This window comes from Entelurus aequoreus, linkage group LG08, assembly GCF_033978785.1.
Source record: "Entelurus aequoreus isolate RoL-2023_Sb linkage group LG08, RoL_Eaeq_v1.1, whole genome shotgun sequence".
Taxonomy (NCBI): Eukaryota; Metazoa; Chordata; class Actinopteri; order Syngnathiformes; family Syngnathidae; genus Entelurus; species Entelurus aequoreus.
Genome location: NC_084738.1, coordinates 61,005,265 through 61,022,979, shown reverse-complemented (window position 1 = coordinate 61,022,979; position 17,715 = coordinate 61,005,265). Strand labels below are relative to the sequence as shown.

The 17,715-nt window shown below is 41.4% G+C and overlaps 1 protein-coding gene and 1 long non-coding RNA gene across 4 annotated transcripts in view; one reads left to right on the top strand and one right to left on the bottom strand.

The window, feature by feature from the left end:
* LOC133656134 (uncharacterized) overlaps window positions 1-17,715 on the top strand; it is a 252,413-nt gene that overhangs the window by 67,978 nt on the left and 166,720 nt on the right. The gene's annotated exons all lie outside the window — the stretch shown is intronic.
* LOC133656133 (noelin) overlaps window positions 11,236-17,715 on the bottom strand; it is a 78,308-nt gene continuing 71,828 nt past the window's right edge. For both annotated transcript variants that reach the window (XM_062057016.1, XM_062057014.1), the window contains exon 6: window positions 11,236-12,808. In XM_062057016.1, the coding sequence (XP_061913000.1) occupies window positions 12,134-12,808 (675 nt within the window). In that variant the 3' untranslated portion in view covers window positions 11,236-12,133. The remainder of the gene's footprint in view (window positions 12,809-17,715) is intronic.

Here is a 17,715-nt window from a genome sequence, read left to right as displayed (position 1 = left end):
CAGCCATATACTTTAAAGTGGTTCGTAACCTCATTAATGTGGCCTGCCGTATCATTTAAATTGGCCTGCCACATTATTAAAAGTGACTGTCACGTCATTCAATGTGGTCCGTCATGTTGTTTAAAGTGGGCTGTCACGTCATTAAAGTGGCCTGCTATGTCATTTAAGGTGGTCTGTCACATCATTAAAATGGCCCGCTATGTCATTCAACGTGTCATTGAATGTAGCCAGCCATATAATTTAAAGTGGTTCGTCACATCATTAAGGTGGCCTGCAATGTCATTTAAGGTGGTTTGTCACGTCATTAAAATGGCCCGCCATGTCATTCAGTGTGACCTGCTACATCATTAAAAGTGGCCGTCATGTCATTCAATGTGGTCCGTCATGTTGTTTAATGTGGGCTGTCACGTCATTAAACTGGCATGTCTTGTCATTCAATGTGGCCCGCCACGTCATTAAGGTGGCCCGCCACGTCATTAAGGTGGCCCGCCATGTCATTAAAGGCCTACTGAAATGAATTTTTTTTATTTAAACGGGAATAGCCGATCCATTCTATTTGTCATATTTGATCATTTCGCGATATTGCCATATTTTTGCTGAAAGGATTTAGTAGAGAAAATCGACGATAAAGTTCGCAACTTTTGCTCGCTGATGAAAAAAAACCTTGCCCCTACCGGAAGTAGCGTGACGTCACAAGCGGTAGTGCTGCTCACAATTCCCCGTTGTTTACAATGGAGCGAGAGATATTAGGAGCGAGAAAGTGACGATTACCCCATTAATTTGAGCGAGGATGAACGATTCGTGGATGAGGAACGTTAGAGTGAAGAACTAGAGGCAGTGCCGGACGTATCTTTTTTCGCTCTGACCGTAACTTAGGTACAAGCTGGCTCATTGGATTCCACACTCTCTCCTTTTTCTATTGTGGATCACGGATTTGTATTTTAAACCACCTCGGATACTATATCCTCTTGAAAATGAGAGTCGAGCACGCGAAATGGACATTCAGAGTGACTTTTATCTCCACGACAATACATCGGTGACACACTTAGCTACTGAGCTAACGTGATAGCATCGTTTTCAAATGCAGATAGAAACAAAAGAAATAAACCCCTGACTGGAAGGATAGACAGAAGATCAACAATACTATTAAACCATGTACATGTAACTACACGGTTACATCAACAGCCGTGCTCACCTGCGTTCCAGCGATCGGCGGCGCGACGAAGGACTTCCCCCATCATCGACGAAGCTCTTAGCATGAGCTAACGTGATAGCATCTGTCTCAAATGCAGATAGAAACTAAATAAATAAATCCCTGACTGGAAGGATAGACAGAAGATCAACAATACTACTATCAGGAGACACCGAACCAAACACTGGACATGTAAATACACGGTTAATGTGTATTCGACGCCTGTCGAAGCCTAGCAATGCTGTTGCTAACGACGCTAACTTAACAACGGGACCTCGTCAGAGCTATGATAAAAACATTCCTCAGCTCATCAACACCCGTGCTCACCTGCGTTCCAGCGTTTGAAGATGCGGTCGGCGGCCCGGAGACGTAGGAAGTCAAGGTGAGTTCGCCGCTAGCGTGTCTGCTATCCAAGTCAAAGTCCTCCTTGTTGTGTTGCTACAGCCACCCGCTAATACACCGATCCCACCTACAACGTTCTTCTTTGCAGTCTCCGTTGTTCATTAAACAAATTGCAAAAGATTCACCAACACAGATGTCCAGAATACTGTGGAATTTTGTCGAAGAAAACAGAGCTCTGTGTATTGTGTCCAATATGGTCCAAACACTTCCGTGGATCTCTCGACGTCACGCGCATACGTCATCCTCCAAAGGCGTTTTGAACCGGAAGTTTAGCGGGAAATTTAAAATTGCACTTTATAAGTTAACACGGCCATATTGGCATGTGTTGCAATGTTAAGATTTCATCATTGATATATAAACTATCAGACTGCGTGGTCGGTAGTAGTGGCTTTCAGTAGGCCTTTAAATGTGGTCTGTCACGTCATTAAAATGGCCCGCTATGTCATTCAGTGTGTGTCATTTAATGTAGCCAGCCATATAATTTATAGTGGTTCGTCACCTCATTAATGTGGCCTGCCATGTCATTTAAGGTGGTCTGTCACGTCATTAAATTGGCCCGCCATGTCATTCAGTGTGGCCTGCCATGTTATTAAAAGTGACTGTCATGTCATTCAATGTGGTCCGTCATGTTGTTTAACGTGGGTTGTCACGTCATTAAAGTGGCCCGTCATTAAAGTGGCCCGCCATGTCATTTAAGGTGGTCTGTCACGTCATTAAAATGGCCCGCTATGTCATTCAGTGTGTGTCATTTAATGTAGCCAGCCATATAATTTATAGTGGTTCCTCACCTCATTCATGTGGCCTGCCATGTCATTTAAGGTGGTCTGTCACGTCATTAAATTGGCCCGCCATGTCATTCAGTGTGGCCTGCCACATTATTAAAAGTGACTGTCATGTCATTTAATGTAGGCTGTCACGTCATTAAAGTGGCCCGTCATTAAAGTGGCCCGCCATATCATTTAAGGTGGTCTGTCACGTCATTAAAATGGCCCGCTATGTCATTCAGTGTGTGTCATTTAATGTAGCCAGCCATATAGTTTAAAGTGGTTCGTCACCTCATTAATGTGGCCTGCCATATCATTTAAGGTGATCTGTCAGTGATGTAACCAGGGACCTCCCAAATAAATAGAGGAAGCACGTGGGCTGAACTTTTAGAACGTAGTTTGGATCTGTTAACTAGAGTACAGCCCAAAACATGAGCAAAATGTAACTGTCTCTGCATGATTCCTTGCTTCTCGTCTGTTTAATAGATGTCATCAGTGTTTGAACCTGACACGCGCCTTCCGCCCGAATGCAGCTGAGATAGGCTCCAGCACCCCTCCCGACCCCGAAAGGGACAAGCGGTAGGAAATGGATGGATGGATGGGTTTTCGAAGCTACTCAGGATGGGCCTGTGTCAGCTCAACGGTAGCTGACGTCATGTTGGCTACAAATTTGCTCAATCAATTTCCCCCCCTGCTGGTTGCAGCCAAGTAATGCCTCCGTTGACGAGGTTGTTGCAAAAAAAAAAGCGGCCCCCCCAAGGGTCAAAGCAAAATGTTTGCAATGACACTGTGACATCCATTTTTGTGCGGTAGTGTAGACTCGCTGCAACGCCACACAACCTCTTTGTTGCCTTGTAGCTTTCTATTACTGATAAGTGGTGTCGTCCTTGGGGGGGGGAATTGTTGTTGTGCTCCCTCTAGCTGGTCCAAGCAAGGTGAAACCTCTCGTCGCGTCCGTCCTTTCATTCCCCAAACTGCTGCCGCTGCAGTGGTACTGCTCGGAGGTCAAAGTGTACACGAGCTAATTAGCCTACTGCACCTGTTTGCCTGACAAATAAACAGGGCGCGGTGACGGGAGAAACGAAACGCAACTGTCAGGGAGTGTTGGTCCTGACGTGCCAGTCTCAGCGAAAACCAAATGCTAATGTATTCAGCTTCCTGACTGACAGCTCATTCAGTCACAAGCTTTGAGATCTTCCCACTGACAACACTCGCCGCCTCGTTTTCTTTTTTTTCCTCATTTTTTTCAATTTCATCCCCCCGAATCATATCTCGACCGCGTTCCAGGGAGCAAAGCAGCTTGTGTTGGCCACGCACTCCCAGTGAAAATAGAAGCAATCATTTATTCATCGATTGAAACATCAGAGGGACTAAGAGGCGGCCGGGGGGGAAAGTGAGGCCGTAGAGAATGGGTGAGATTGACAGCCGGGGAATGGAGGACGAAGCGGCGGGCGGGGAAGGCGAAATGGAGTGCGTGCGTATCAGGGGAAAACGGGGGGTAAATCGTTGCATCAACCAAAAGGACAGCTTTTCAGAAAACAAAGGACATCATTGACGAGGTCCGATGCTGGTGAAGAAAACATATAAGGATAGGATAGGACTTTATTGTTATTGCACAAGTACAACAAAACTATGTTTTCAGCACAAACCCGTTCAAGATTAGACAAACAAACAGTGTACAGGGTTACAGAACAGGAACGCTGATGGGTCGCCAAAGGCGCCCCGTAAAAGATAAGAAAAATGTGTGTATGTGCCCATTGTCTTGGGTGTGATGATGTAATGTTCATAGACTGGGGCCGTTCTGCATGCAAGAAAAAGTTCGACTCTAGGTGTCGTTGAGGAGGGAGGGAGGTCAAAAGCGTCCATCATTGAGGTGTCCTCGGGGGTGTTTTCAGGCCATTCGAGGGAGTCAAATCGTAGATTAGTATGTTTGTTTTCCGCGAGCAGACAATACAATGACTTGTCTGTTGTATTCGTCCATGCTGGCTGCTCTCATATTCAATGTTTCCTTTTCAAGCTTCTCCATGATGCGATCCATCTTGCGTTTCAGTTCAGAAATCGCCACAGTCTGTGATCCCACAGCCCGGCCCAAACCATCCATTGCGACGAACAGTCTTTGGGCTCCTTGAGTGGCTGCCGTCGTCTTACGAATTTGACGATACACCAGAGCAATGCCCAGCCCAACCAGCAGGTGCCCCTCGATCACGGTTCCAAATAGGTAGATGTCTTCCCCGTCCTCGATGGAAAGGACTGAGAGGCACATGATTCTCCATTTATCCCAGGAATCTCCCACGTACCCCGCAGCAATGGTTCCATCAGGGCAGCCAGGCTCCCCCGAACCTCTTTTCCTCATCGAAAAGATTTTGTCAATTGCGTCGAGAGTCCAGCTGATCATTTCCATGTCTGATGTTTAGATTTGGAGGACAGCGCAAAGAAAGAGGCTTCAAAAAAGTTCAGACAAGACAAAACGAAGAGAGCAAGCTGGGAGAAGAAGGGAGCGGAAAAAAATGTGACTGCCCTCACCAGAGGCAAGACAGAAAAGGGGATATTCCAAGAATGCTAACAATTAAACACTCTGGAACAAAAAAATTGAATTCCTAGAACTCTGCTCATATACCCAAACTTCAACCCAGCTTGCCCCGTCTTCCAGGATACTTTGCCAAAGCCAATCAACATGTCAAAAACACTTCAAAGCAATCAGTAGGTTGTCTATAGATGTTCTCTTTCATCCAAGTCGTTGTATTCTAAGGGCATTCAGTCAATCGCAACTGGACTGTTGCATTCTGGTCGCATGGTTTGTGATGGTCGTGGATACGGAAGGACGGCAGGAAGCAGCGTGAAGGTGATTTACTTACTTACGCCTACTACCCCTTCTGGGGCATAGGCCGTCAACAAGTCATCTCCAGGCATTTCTGTCTTGGGCCGTTCTCTCCAGTTGGTCATTGTCATGCTCTTCGTGTCTGCCTCCAGGTCTCTGCGCCAGGTGTTTCTGGGACGGCCCCTTTTCCGCTTGCCCTGCGGGTTCCGTATTAGGGCTTGTCTAGTAATGGTATTTGTGGGCTGACGCAGAGTGTGGCCTATCCAGCGCCATCTGCGTTTCTTAATTTCCACTTGCGCGGGAAGCTGATTTGTTCATTGCCAGACTTCAGTATTGCTGATGGTGTCTGGCCATCGGATGTAGAGAATCTTCCGCAGGCAGCTGTTATAGAAGACCTGCACTTTTTTGACGGTGTCAGCTGTGGTTCTCCAGGTCTCTGCTCCGTATAAGAGGACTGCTTTGACGTTGGAGTTAAAGAATCTGACTTTGATGTTGAGGTTTGCAGGTGAGATGATGATTTATTCTCCAAATGCAAAACTCAATTTTAACCAGTGTTGTGCTGGGAAAGCTTGAGGCTAACTTAGCTTAGCAACATAACATGAAAACAGGTATGAACTTACAGTTTAGCTAGTAACCAAACGTAAGTCGCGTAGAGCGAACACGACCCCCAACCAGAGGCAGGTGCAGAAAATGTCAACAAAGGGAGCGCTTGGACAGAAATGAACACAAGACTCAGGAGAATAATAACAAATACAAAACAGAATATGACCTAGAGTGACAGGTCATAACATGGACTGTTTGGTTTGTCGGAGAAGACGTTTTGCCTCTCACACAAGTAGCCTTTATCAGTTCATGCTCATAGTCTTAGTATGGTCAGATCTCATCTTAGACTTTGGTCAGATCTGACCAAAGACTTAGATTGGTCAACTATAGTCTTAGACTTAGGTCAGATCTGACAAAAGATTTAGATTGGGCAGATCTCGTCTTAGACCTAGATTGGTCAGATTTGACCAAAGACTAGATCTGCCTAATCTAAGGATTTGGTCAAAACTGACCTAAGACTAGATCTGATCAATCTAATCCTGTAAGCATGAACTGATGAAGCCTACCTGGACAAACTATAGAGTCCATTTGCGATCGATTGAATGCCCTCAGAATACAATGACCTCGGTGAATGAGAACATCCATACACAAGGTTATGAATGCTGTTTATTTTCTGTAGAAAGAATCCTGGAAGACAGGGCAAACTTGGTTAAAGTTTGGGTCACTCGGCGAGTTCTCAAAGTTTACATTTTTTTGTGCCCCAAATAATTGCATGGATGTGCGTGTCGGTGGGGTGGTTCCTCAGTCTATGAGAGTCGGGGCATTTGACTGTTATGTGCAGCCCCTCTTACTCCAACATATTGATTGTTCGCAAAATTTGCATTCATAGACTCATAAGTTTAGATTTGGTCAGATCTAGTTTTTGGTCGAAGCCTAAGTTGAAGACTAGATCTGACCAACCTAAGTCTGTGAGTATGAACTGATGAAGCCTATTTGGATGAGAGGCGACACGTCTTCTAAGACAAACCAAACAGTACATTTGTGATCGATTGAATGTCCTGAGAACACTCTTTAGGTTGGAATTAGCCTCCACTCTATTTGACGCCAGGTCTCAATAGTTTGGTGCGTCCTCCACTAAAACAAACAAACGCCTCCCCTGAAACCGTGCAGTCCCGTTCGTACTACATCCTGATTTGGTTAGGCTTTCCACTGCGAGTGTGTACAGTACGCAGCATGAGTACTGAGCAGTCCTTCAAAGACTTTATATCTGGTACGCCCTAGAGTTGAGTACTGCATGCAAGTATTTCTTTGTTTCGTTTTCAAAGCTGTTTGAAATACTTTGTAAGTTCAAATATTCAATGAAGAAGAAACTGTTACTATATCTACTCGTTCCATCTGACTGAACCAAAGTCAAACTAAATGAAAAAGGTTCCTTCCGAGGGCGTGGACAAGCAATTGCAATAGGACTGAAGTCATTTTACATCTAAACTGATATAAAATAAATCCACTAAACAGTTTTGGGTTTTACCTGTTTATATAAAAAGCAGAATTTTTTTTAACATTTTGAATACATTGGCATAATTATTTATGTCTGAATGCTACAAGCTGACATGTATGCTTGTTAAGTTTTTAGTCCGGACTTACATGAGTGTATCACAGGCAAACAGTGGACTACTGCGTATGGGCTGGGCGATAAAACGGTATTAATATACATCTCGATAGAATCGATAACAATATAAAATATGTTCAATAAAGCGTTCAATATACTGTATTTTTTGTTTTCTTTGTCGAAGAAACAGGAAGTTGCAAGGCAAGGTTGGTTGCATGAACAAAGGCACTTGCCAATGAAGTGATGACTGATCAGTGGGAGTGTCACGCTAAGAGCTAATCAGGTCACAGTATCGACTATCAAGTTTGGTTACGCCATCTTGATGTCTTGCGGTTCATTTTTAGCATGGAGTGAGAAGAGAAGGTAAGATTGGTCAGATCAAGTCTTAGACCTAGATTGGTCAGATTTGACCAATCTCAGTCTTTTGTCAAAACTGACCTAAGACTAGACCTGACCAATCTAAATCTGTGAGCGTGAACTGATGAAGCCTACCTGGACAAAACGTCTTCTAAGACAAACTATAGAGTCCATTTGCGATCGATTGAATGCCCTGAGAATACAATGACCTAGATGAATGAGAACATCCATTAACAAGGTCATGGGTACTCTGAAGTGTTTTTGACATGTTAATTTTCTTGGAAGACAGGGCAAACTTGGTTAAAGTTTGGGTCACTGGGCAGGGTTCTCAAAGTTAGCATTTTTTGTGCCCAAAAAAATTGCACAGACGTGCGTGTCGGCGGGTTACTTCCTCAGTCTCTATGACATTCGGGGCATCCGACTGTTATCTGCAGCCCCTTGTACGCCAACATATTGATCGGTCGCAAAATTCGCATTCATAGACTCATAAGCTTAGATCTGGTCAGATGCTACTGAAACTGGCATCGAAACTTGGAAGTGTAGCTCCTCCTCTAAATGCAAGTTCTCCTACAGCAAGAATACAAATTCGGTATTGCTACAAAATATGGCACAAAAACAACGCAGTGCAGGTCATATTTTTATTGCCTATAAAAGCATGTTTATGTCCATTTTGTGTTGAGCAAATTTTTAAAAAAAAGCGTAATGTTTAAAAAACATTTCATTAAAGCAAACTAATTGTCCATTCATGGTAATGAAAACTCAAACATTTCTATACTTATTAATGACAAAAAAGTATATGTATGCGTGATTAATTGCAATTATTTTTTAGTTCTTTATGAACTGTAATTAATCACGCTAATTATTCTCATTGTTAGACAGCCCTAACACACACAGAAAAGTAAACGTCGTAGAAATTATTTAAAGTTAAAGTTAAAGTACCAATGATTGTCACACACACACTAGGTGTGGCGAAATTATTCTCTGCATTTGATCCATCACCCTTGATCACTGGGAGGTGAGGGGAGCAGTGAGCAGCAGTGGTGGCCACGCCCGGGAATCATTTTTGGTGATTCATCCCCCAATTCCAACCCTTGAAGCTGAGTGCCAAGCAGGAAGGTAATGGGTCCCATTTTTATAGTCTTTGGCCGGGGTTTGAAATTACAACCTACCGATCTCAGGGCGCACACTCTAACCACTCGGCCACTGAGTAGGTTAACGTTATTAATATCACTACTACGGATAACATTAACAAAAATTCCTCAAAACAGCCCACTACCTACAATATGGGCTTTTTAAACATCAGATCATTGTCTCCCAAAATGTTATTAGTTAATGAGGTCATTAGAGACAACAATCTTAACGTCATTGGTCTCAGCGAAACCTGGCTCAAATCAGTTGAATTTTTCCTGCTTAACGAGGCATCTCCTCCTAACTATACGAATGCACATATTGCCCGTCCCCTTAAAAGGGGTGGAGAGTCACACTATTATACAATGAAAACCTTAACCTTGTCCCTTACTAAAAGTGTCGTGAAAATCCGCCTAATAGCACGAGTTATATAACCTCCTGGCGGAGGTAGTAAATACACTATAACCATTTCTGTGCAAAGTAGCATCTTCAATTACAGGCCCGGCATGCAAATTGCTGTGTTTTCATAATAAATCTCATTAGAAGGTTGTAAATATTTGGAAAGCGATGATTCTAAACACGCTATTTCTCTTTTTTTATTGACACAAATCAGTTAACTATCTCATTTCAGGTACAACACGTCCAATACAACTCAAAAGGAAGAGAGAGGGAAAAAAAAGGTCCGTTTGTCCGAGGGGATTACATTGAACACAGCATTGTCCTTCACAAGCGAATACGTGACATAAAACGGGAACATCCTTTGAATAAAATATAACCAAATATAAATCCCGACTACATACATTCTGTCATGTTTTTTTTTTGTTTTTTTTCCTTTGCTTAACGGATTCCACCCATGCAGTCAGACCTAAATAAACAAAGATTACTGTGCCGACAGTCACAGTGATACAAGGACTGGAGAGAAGTACAAATCAAACAAACCGATAATTAGATATAAAAAAAGCTGAGAGATAGAATAAAAATCAAAAGTCCCCCAATTCCCAAAGTGAAGTCCCAACATATTTTTTTTTTTTTTTTAAATAGTACCGCACAGCAAAAGACATTCAGTAGCGTAAACCATAGCGCTAAAAAACACTCATGCAAAAAAAATAAAAATAAAAATAATCCTTTTTCCGCACGTACACCAACGCGGGAAGGTGATCTCCTCCAACAGTCATGGGCCCTCGGGTCGTTTTGGGGGAAGTCTTTTTTGTTATTGTTTGCTGTCATTGTTCTTCACAGACTTTATTTGCTACTGTGCCCGATGAAAACGATATGACAAAACGGACCAGGTATGATCCTCCCGACGAGTTCCGCCTGGCGTCGCACCGGGCGGTCCGACAATAGTCTTTGCTTCCAGACTCGAAATCACAGCCATTGGACGAGCGTGGGTCGACAAACCGTTACGGTGTATAAAAAAGGCATGTTTTTTGGCATCTGTTCTTTCGTATTCTTTTAAATTTGATATACACTGTATATATATATATGTATATATATATATATGTAGCCTACTTGTACAATCATTTTCTATGCGGTAAACAATCAAAGTGTTTCATTCCAACAAAATGAGCTATCAAAAGAACGTCAACTATCAGGTAACTAGTATTCATATTAAGAGCTTTTTTGTTGTTGTTGTTAAATATACAAAATTGCTTTTTTTCTTTAAATCCAACAGTCCGATATTATGACATTCTTTACCAGGGGTGTCAAACGTAAGTGAGTTTGCGAAGTACAAAAATTAGCCGACATTTTTCACTGAAAGAAACTGCTGTTCTAAATGTGTCCACTAGATGTCACAATAGCAATTCTTTGTATATTTGTAGATGATGCTACATATGTAAAAAAAACAATAAAAAAAAACAAGCCACATGATGTTAGTGCACAGGTCGAGGAAAATGAGCAAACCACATAAATAACATCCTGTAATTTGATTTCGATATTTTTTGGTAACACTTAAGTATGGGGAACATATTCTAAGTAACAAAGACTTAATTAAGAGTTATTTGGACACTAGGAAGCAAGGAAGACTTAATTTAGAGTTATTTGGTTAGGGTTAGGGTTGTTGTATAATAAGGCCATGCAGAATAAGGCATTAATAAGTACTTAATAATGACTAATTAAGAGCCAATATGTTACTAACTTGCATGTTAGTAAGCAACTAATTAATGGTGAATATTAGAGATGTCCGATAATGGCTTTTTTGCCGATATTCGATATTGTCCAACTCTTAATTACCGATTCCGATATCAACCGATATATACAGTCGTGGAATTAACACATTATTTATGCCTAATTTTGTTGTGATGCCCCGCTGGATGCATTAAACAATGTAACAAGGTTTTCCAAAATAAATCAACTCAAGTTATGGAAAAAATAAAATGCCAACATGGCACTGCCATATTTATTATTGAAGTCACAAAGTGCATTATTTTTTTTTTAACATGCCTCAAAACAGTAGCTTGGAATTTGGGACATGCTCCCAAATTCTTCTGGGTTCTGGGTATTTGTTCTGTTGTGTTTATGTTGTGTTACGGTGCGGATGTTCTCCCGAAATGTGTTTTGTCATTCTTGTTTGGTGTGGGTTCACAGTGTGGCGCATATTTGTAACAGTGTTAAGGTTGTTTATGCGGTCACCCTCAGTGTGACCTGTATGGCTGTTGACCAAGTATGCCTTGTGTGTGTGAAAAGCCGTAGATATTATGTTGGGCCGGTTTATTGGCGCTCTGTACTTCTCCCTACGTCCGTGTACCACTCCGTACAGCGGCGTTTTTAAAAAGTCATACATTTTACTTTTTGAAACCGATACCGATAATTTCCGATATCACATTTTAAAGCATTTATCGGCCCGATAATATCGTCAGTCCGATATTATCGGACATCTCTAGTGAATATGTTCCCCGTACTAAAGTGTTACCATTTTTTTTTATCTTGATATTTTGAAAATTAACATAAATTAGTTGACTGATGAACATTATCACATCATTTATTTAGAAAGTATAAATAACGACAAATTAAGGTAGAATACTATTAACTGCAACATGTAAGTGTAAAAAAAACCATAATGATTTGTACATTTTCAGAATGTCTTTGTTCTATTTTTAAACAAAGAAAACAATCTGAAATTGTCTTTATTTTTAATTTATCATGCCGTGATTTTACCAGGGATTTTTCTCCATGTGTCTAAAATGAGTTTGACACCCCTGTTCTATACCAAGATCTTTCTTTGTAAAAGTCCCCTATGTGCACATTCAGTCTCTTGGTTTTTATTAGTAGGATATTTTTGCTGACGCAGTCTTCCAAAGATATATAGATCCCATCGATGGTTACAGTTCCTCGGAGCGGATGACGTGGAACAGTGTGACGTTGTAGAGCACCTGGTGCCCGTTGTTCCAGGCGTAGAGGGCGCGGTCTCGCGGGTTGTAGTCCAACATGGAAATGTGCGAGTACTTATTCTGAAAGGCGATGTCTATGTACTCGTACGTAGAGGAGTTGGTAGAGTAGGCGTAGTAGACCTTGGTACCGCCAGAGTACCCGTTGGTGACGTAGAGCGTGCCGCAGATCATGAAGGACTCACCGGCGCTCCTCTTGGGGTGATTGGTGCTATAGCTCTTAACGATCTGCAGCGTGTTGGGGTTCAACTTGCTGACCACGATGTTGCCCGCGTTCTGGTTGGTGGCGTAGACGGCCCACAGGCCCCCCTCGTCCACCATCAGGTCGATGTCGGAGTGGCCGCCCCAGGCGTAGTGGTAGGCGTTGTTGAAGCCGGCGTAGTCCAGCTGCCGGGACTTGCTGATGGAGGAGGTGCGGAAGTCAAACTTGATGATGACGTGGCTCTGGAACTTGTTGAAGTAGATGGAGCCGTTGTAGACCACTTGACCGGTTCCGGACCACGGGTGGGGCAGCCGGTGGGACGTGAAGTTGTCCGACGTCATGAAGTCCTGCATGGACTTGTACTCCCGCACAAAACGGTTGTTGTGGTAACCGTCCATGTACCAGACCTAAAAGATACACACAAATGAATTAGGACATGGGTGTCCAAACTTATATGTATATATATATATATATATATATGTATATGTATATATATATATATATATATACACTACCGTTCAAAAGTTTGGGGTCACCCAAACAATTTTGTGGAATAGCCTTCATTTCTAAGAACAAGAATAGACTGTCGAGTTTCAGATGAAAGTTCTCTTTTTCTGGCCATTTTGAGCGTTTAATTGACCCCACAAATGTGATGCTCCAGAAACTCAATCTGCTCAAAGGAAGGTCAGTTTTGTAGCTTCTGTAACGAGCTAAACTGTTTTCAGATGTGTGAACATGATTGCACAAGGGTTTTCTAATCATCAATTAGCCTTCTGAGCCAATGAGCAAACACATTGTACCATTAGAACACTGGAGTGATAGTTGCTGGAAATGGGCCTCCATATACCTATGTAGACATTGCACCAAAAACCAGACATTTGCAGCGAGAATAGTCATTTACCACATTAGCAATGTATAGAGTGTATTTCTTTAAAGTTAAGACTAGTTTAAAGTTATCTTCATTGAAAAGTACAGTGCTTTTCCTTCAAAAATAAGGACATTTCAATGTGACCCCAAACTTTTGAACGGTAGTGTATATATATATATATATATATATATATATATATATATATATATATATATATATATATATATATATATATGTATATGTATATATATATGTATATATATACTGTACAAACCCCGTTTCCATATGAGTTGGGAAATTGTGTTAGATGTAAATATAAACGGAATACAATCATTTTCAACCCATATTCAGTTGAATATGCTACAAAGACAACATATTTGATGTTCAAACTCATAAACGTTTTTTTTTTTGTGCAAATAATTATTAACTTTAGAATTTGATGCCAGCAACACGTGACAAAGAAGTTGGGAAAGGTGGCAATAAATACTGATAAAGTTGAGGAATGCTCATCAAACACTTATTTGGAACATCCCACAGGTGAGCAGGCTAATTGGGAACAGGTGGGTGCCATGATTGGGTATAAAAGTAGATTCCATGAAATGCTCAGTCATTCACAAACAAGGATGGGGTGAGGGTCACCACTTTGTCAACAAATGCGTGAGCAAATTGTTGAACAGTTTAAGAAAAAACTTTCTCAACCAGCTTTTGCAAGGAATTTAGGGATTTCACCATCTACGCTCCGTAATATCATCAAAGGGTTCAGAGAATCTGGAGAAATCACTGCAAGGCTGAAAACTAACATTGAATGGCCGTGATCTTCGATTCCCTCAGGCGGTACGGCATCACAAAGCGACATCAGTGTGTAAAGGATATCACCACATGGGCTCAAGAACACTTCAGAAAACCACTGTCCGTAACTACAGTTGGTCGCTACATTTGTAAGTGCAAGTTAAAACTCTCCTATGCAAGGCGAAACCCGTTTATCAACAACACCCAGAAACGCCGTCGGCTTCGCTGGGCCTGAGCTCATCTAAGATGGACTGATACAAAGTGGAAAAGTGTTCTGTGGTCTGACGAGTCCACATTTCAAATTGTTTTTGGAAACTGTGGACGTCGTGTCCTCTGGAACAAAGAGGAAAAGAACCATCTGGATTGTTATAGGCGCAAAGTTGAAAAGCCAGCATCTGTGATGGTATGGGGGTGTATTAGTGCCCAAGACATGGGTAACTTACACACCTGTGAAGGCACCATTAATGCTGAAAGGTACATACAGGTTTTGGAGCAACATATGTTGCCATCCAAGCAACGTTATCATGGACGCCCCTGCTTATTTCAGCAAGACAATGCCAAGCCACGTGTTACATCAACGTGGGTTCATAGTAAAAGAGTGCGGGTACTATACTGGCCTGCTTGTAGTCCAGACCTGTCTCCCATTGAAAATGTGTGGCGCATTATGAAGCCTAAAATACCACAACGGAGACCCCCGGACTGTTGAACAACTTAAGCTGTACATCAAGCAAGAATGGGAAAGAATTCCACCTGAGAAGCTTCAAAAATGTGTCTCCTCAGTTCCCAAACGTTTACTGAGTGTTGTTAAAAGGAAAGGCCATGTAACACAGTGGTAAAAACGCCCCTGTGGCAACTTTTTTGCAGTGTGTTGCTGCCATTAAATTCTAAGTTATCGATTATTTGCATTAAAAAAATGAAGTTTTTCAGTTGGAACATGAAATAGACTGCAAAGACAAGATATTTAATTGATTATAAGTTGAAAAGAATTAGCAAATCATTGTAATTTGTTTTTATTTACCATTTACACAACAGCCAACTTCACTGGTTTTGGGTTTCGTATATGTAAATACATAAAAATACATACATATTTTATATAATGGGTGTATAATTAACGATTACTATAATTGGATATTAAAAGTATGTGAAGCTTTAACTTCTACCTTGTGACTACTTTCACGTTTTGTGATCACTCAGAAATATCAAGCAGCTAAAATGCGCCAAACGTGGATAAGTGTGGAAGAGAGTGTTTGGCATTTTTCCCACCAGGCATTGCAGGGGATTTAAATGGGTGTCATTTTGAAGTATGTGTTTGTGAGTGGACGTTTTTTTTATAAATCCCACAAAGTTTAGTGAGCGGATTGTTTCACGTGTGACTAAAACGGGGTGACTTTTTGTTTTCATTTGCGCCACGAGTAGAACAGTTTGTTCGGTTTGGGTCGTATATGTAAATGCTCTGCTGTGTTTACTTCAAAGTGCAATTAACCTTGAATTGATTCACGTGGACCCCGACTTAAACAAGTTGAAAAACTTATTCGGGTGTTACCATTTAGTGGTCAATTGTACGGAATATGTACTGTACTGTGCAATCGACTAATAAATGTTTCGATCAATCAATCAAACCTGAATTATTCACGTTGTCCACAAGACGGCAGCAAACTTGCAACAATTATACTGTCAGATGTGTATGATTAAAACCCTTGTGGAATGTTCATATTGGTGTTACTCAGCCAGCGTTTGTGGGTCTGATGGACCCGTTGCATTTTATGGCTTTTTAATGCCTCACAATCAAACACTTTTATGTTAAAATACTGAACAGATGTTTACCTTATCCCAATAAACATCTGTTCAGTTGCACGGAAAATTTCTCTGCCAGTTTCTGCATCCCACAGGGATTCTTCTTTTGTGTTTCTGCATCTGCGGTTCCCACACAAGGTTACAACATTGTTTGTCAACACTGTCTGCTCTCATTTTCTCGCACATTTGACCCCCTGATGTTCTGTGTACCTACACTCTGTCCTCCTCCTGTCTAGGCCTGCTGGTGTGTGTGTGTGTGTGCGTGTGTGTGTGTGGTACACAGAACATCAATTTCCACACTTCTATTAGCCCAGTGGACCCGGACATTTTATATGTAATAGAAATGTGTAGGGGGGGTGTGTGTGGTCATTAAATATGTATTCTGATAAATGTTCTTTCTGTGAAGAACATATATCAGAATACATATTTAATGACCACACACAAGAAAATGAGCCAAAGTCAGTGAGTCTCAGTTTGAAAAATGTACCAATTGTATCATTTTTCTTTTAATAAAAAATGAAAACGGGTCCCACAGACCGGAACACCACACAATATTAGTAAGATTCGTTATCAAACTTGGGATGTTTCGCGGGCCAAACTATTCACGCCGGGCCGCCACACTTGGCCCGCCCGCGGTTAGGATCACCCACTTGGGTGTTGGTTAAACAAGCCTACAATAGGAAGGCACTATTTTTCATGGTTTACATCAGGGGTCCCCAAACTACGGCCCGCGGGCCGGATACGGCCCCCCAGGATCCAAAATCCGTGCCACGGGAAGTCCCAAGTTAAAAAAAAAAAAAAAAAAGTTTATTTTATTTTATTTTTTTGTATTTTTAATTTGTCCTTACTAGTCCATTTTATACCGTTTCCTAGACACTCAGGCAAATCATATTGTCTAAAAATGCATTTTACCTTCGATAACGTGACATGCAGCAAGTGCGCTCTTTAAGTCAATTAGTGCGCGATATATATATATATATATATATATATATATATATATATATATATATATATATATATATATATATATATATATATATATATATATATATATATATATATATATATATATCGCGCACTAATTGACTTAAAGAGCGCACTTGCTGCATGTCACGTTATCGAAGGTAAAATGCATTTTTAGACAATATGATTATATGTATATGTATATATATATATATGTATATATATATATATATATATATGTATATACACACACACACGCGCTATATATATATATATATATATATATATATATATATATATATATATATATATATATAGCGCGGCCCACAGCCAAATTGTTTTACCCCAATGCGGCCCCGGAGTCAAAAAGTTTGGGGACCCCTGGTTTACATAAACCATGACGAATTGGTTGGGTGTGCCTAGGGTGCACTTTCCACTTTATCCGCCAGATGGCAGTAACCTGTTGAACATCTTAAAATGTGTTTTGTGGCAATTCCAATCTTTGATCAGTTGCTATGTAGAGTGGCACTTCCCATGATTTTCAGCAGACTGCATTGCAACAGGGCCATATGAATCCCTTCCCTACTGTAGATTGTCCTTAGTTGACATTTCTGACTTTGGAAAAGGTGAGTGGGTTGACTGAACATCAGGAGGAGGCGGTGCAAACAGTTCCAACCACCACCACCACCACACAAAAATACATCAAAGTGGCATTTCCATCTGTCACGCTCGCTGGTATCCATCTATTGATCAGCAAAAAGGAGCCCATGAATCCTGTGAATGCTTCTCAGTGCGTGGCGTGGGATTGATGGTGTGGCTAAATAAAACCTTCAGAGCAGACAGAGTGGCATCGGTGGTGGCACAGGCAGCCCGGGTGATTGTACCCTCTGAACACCACTT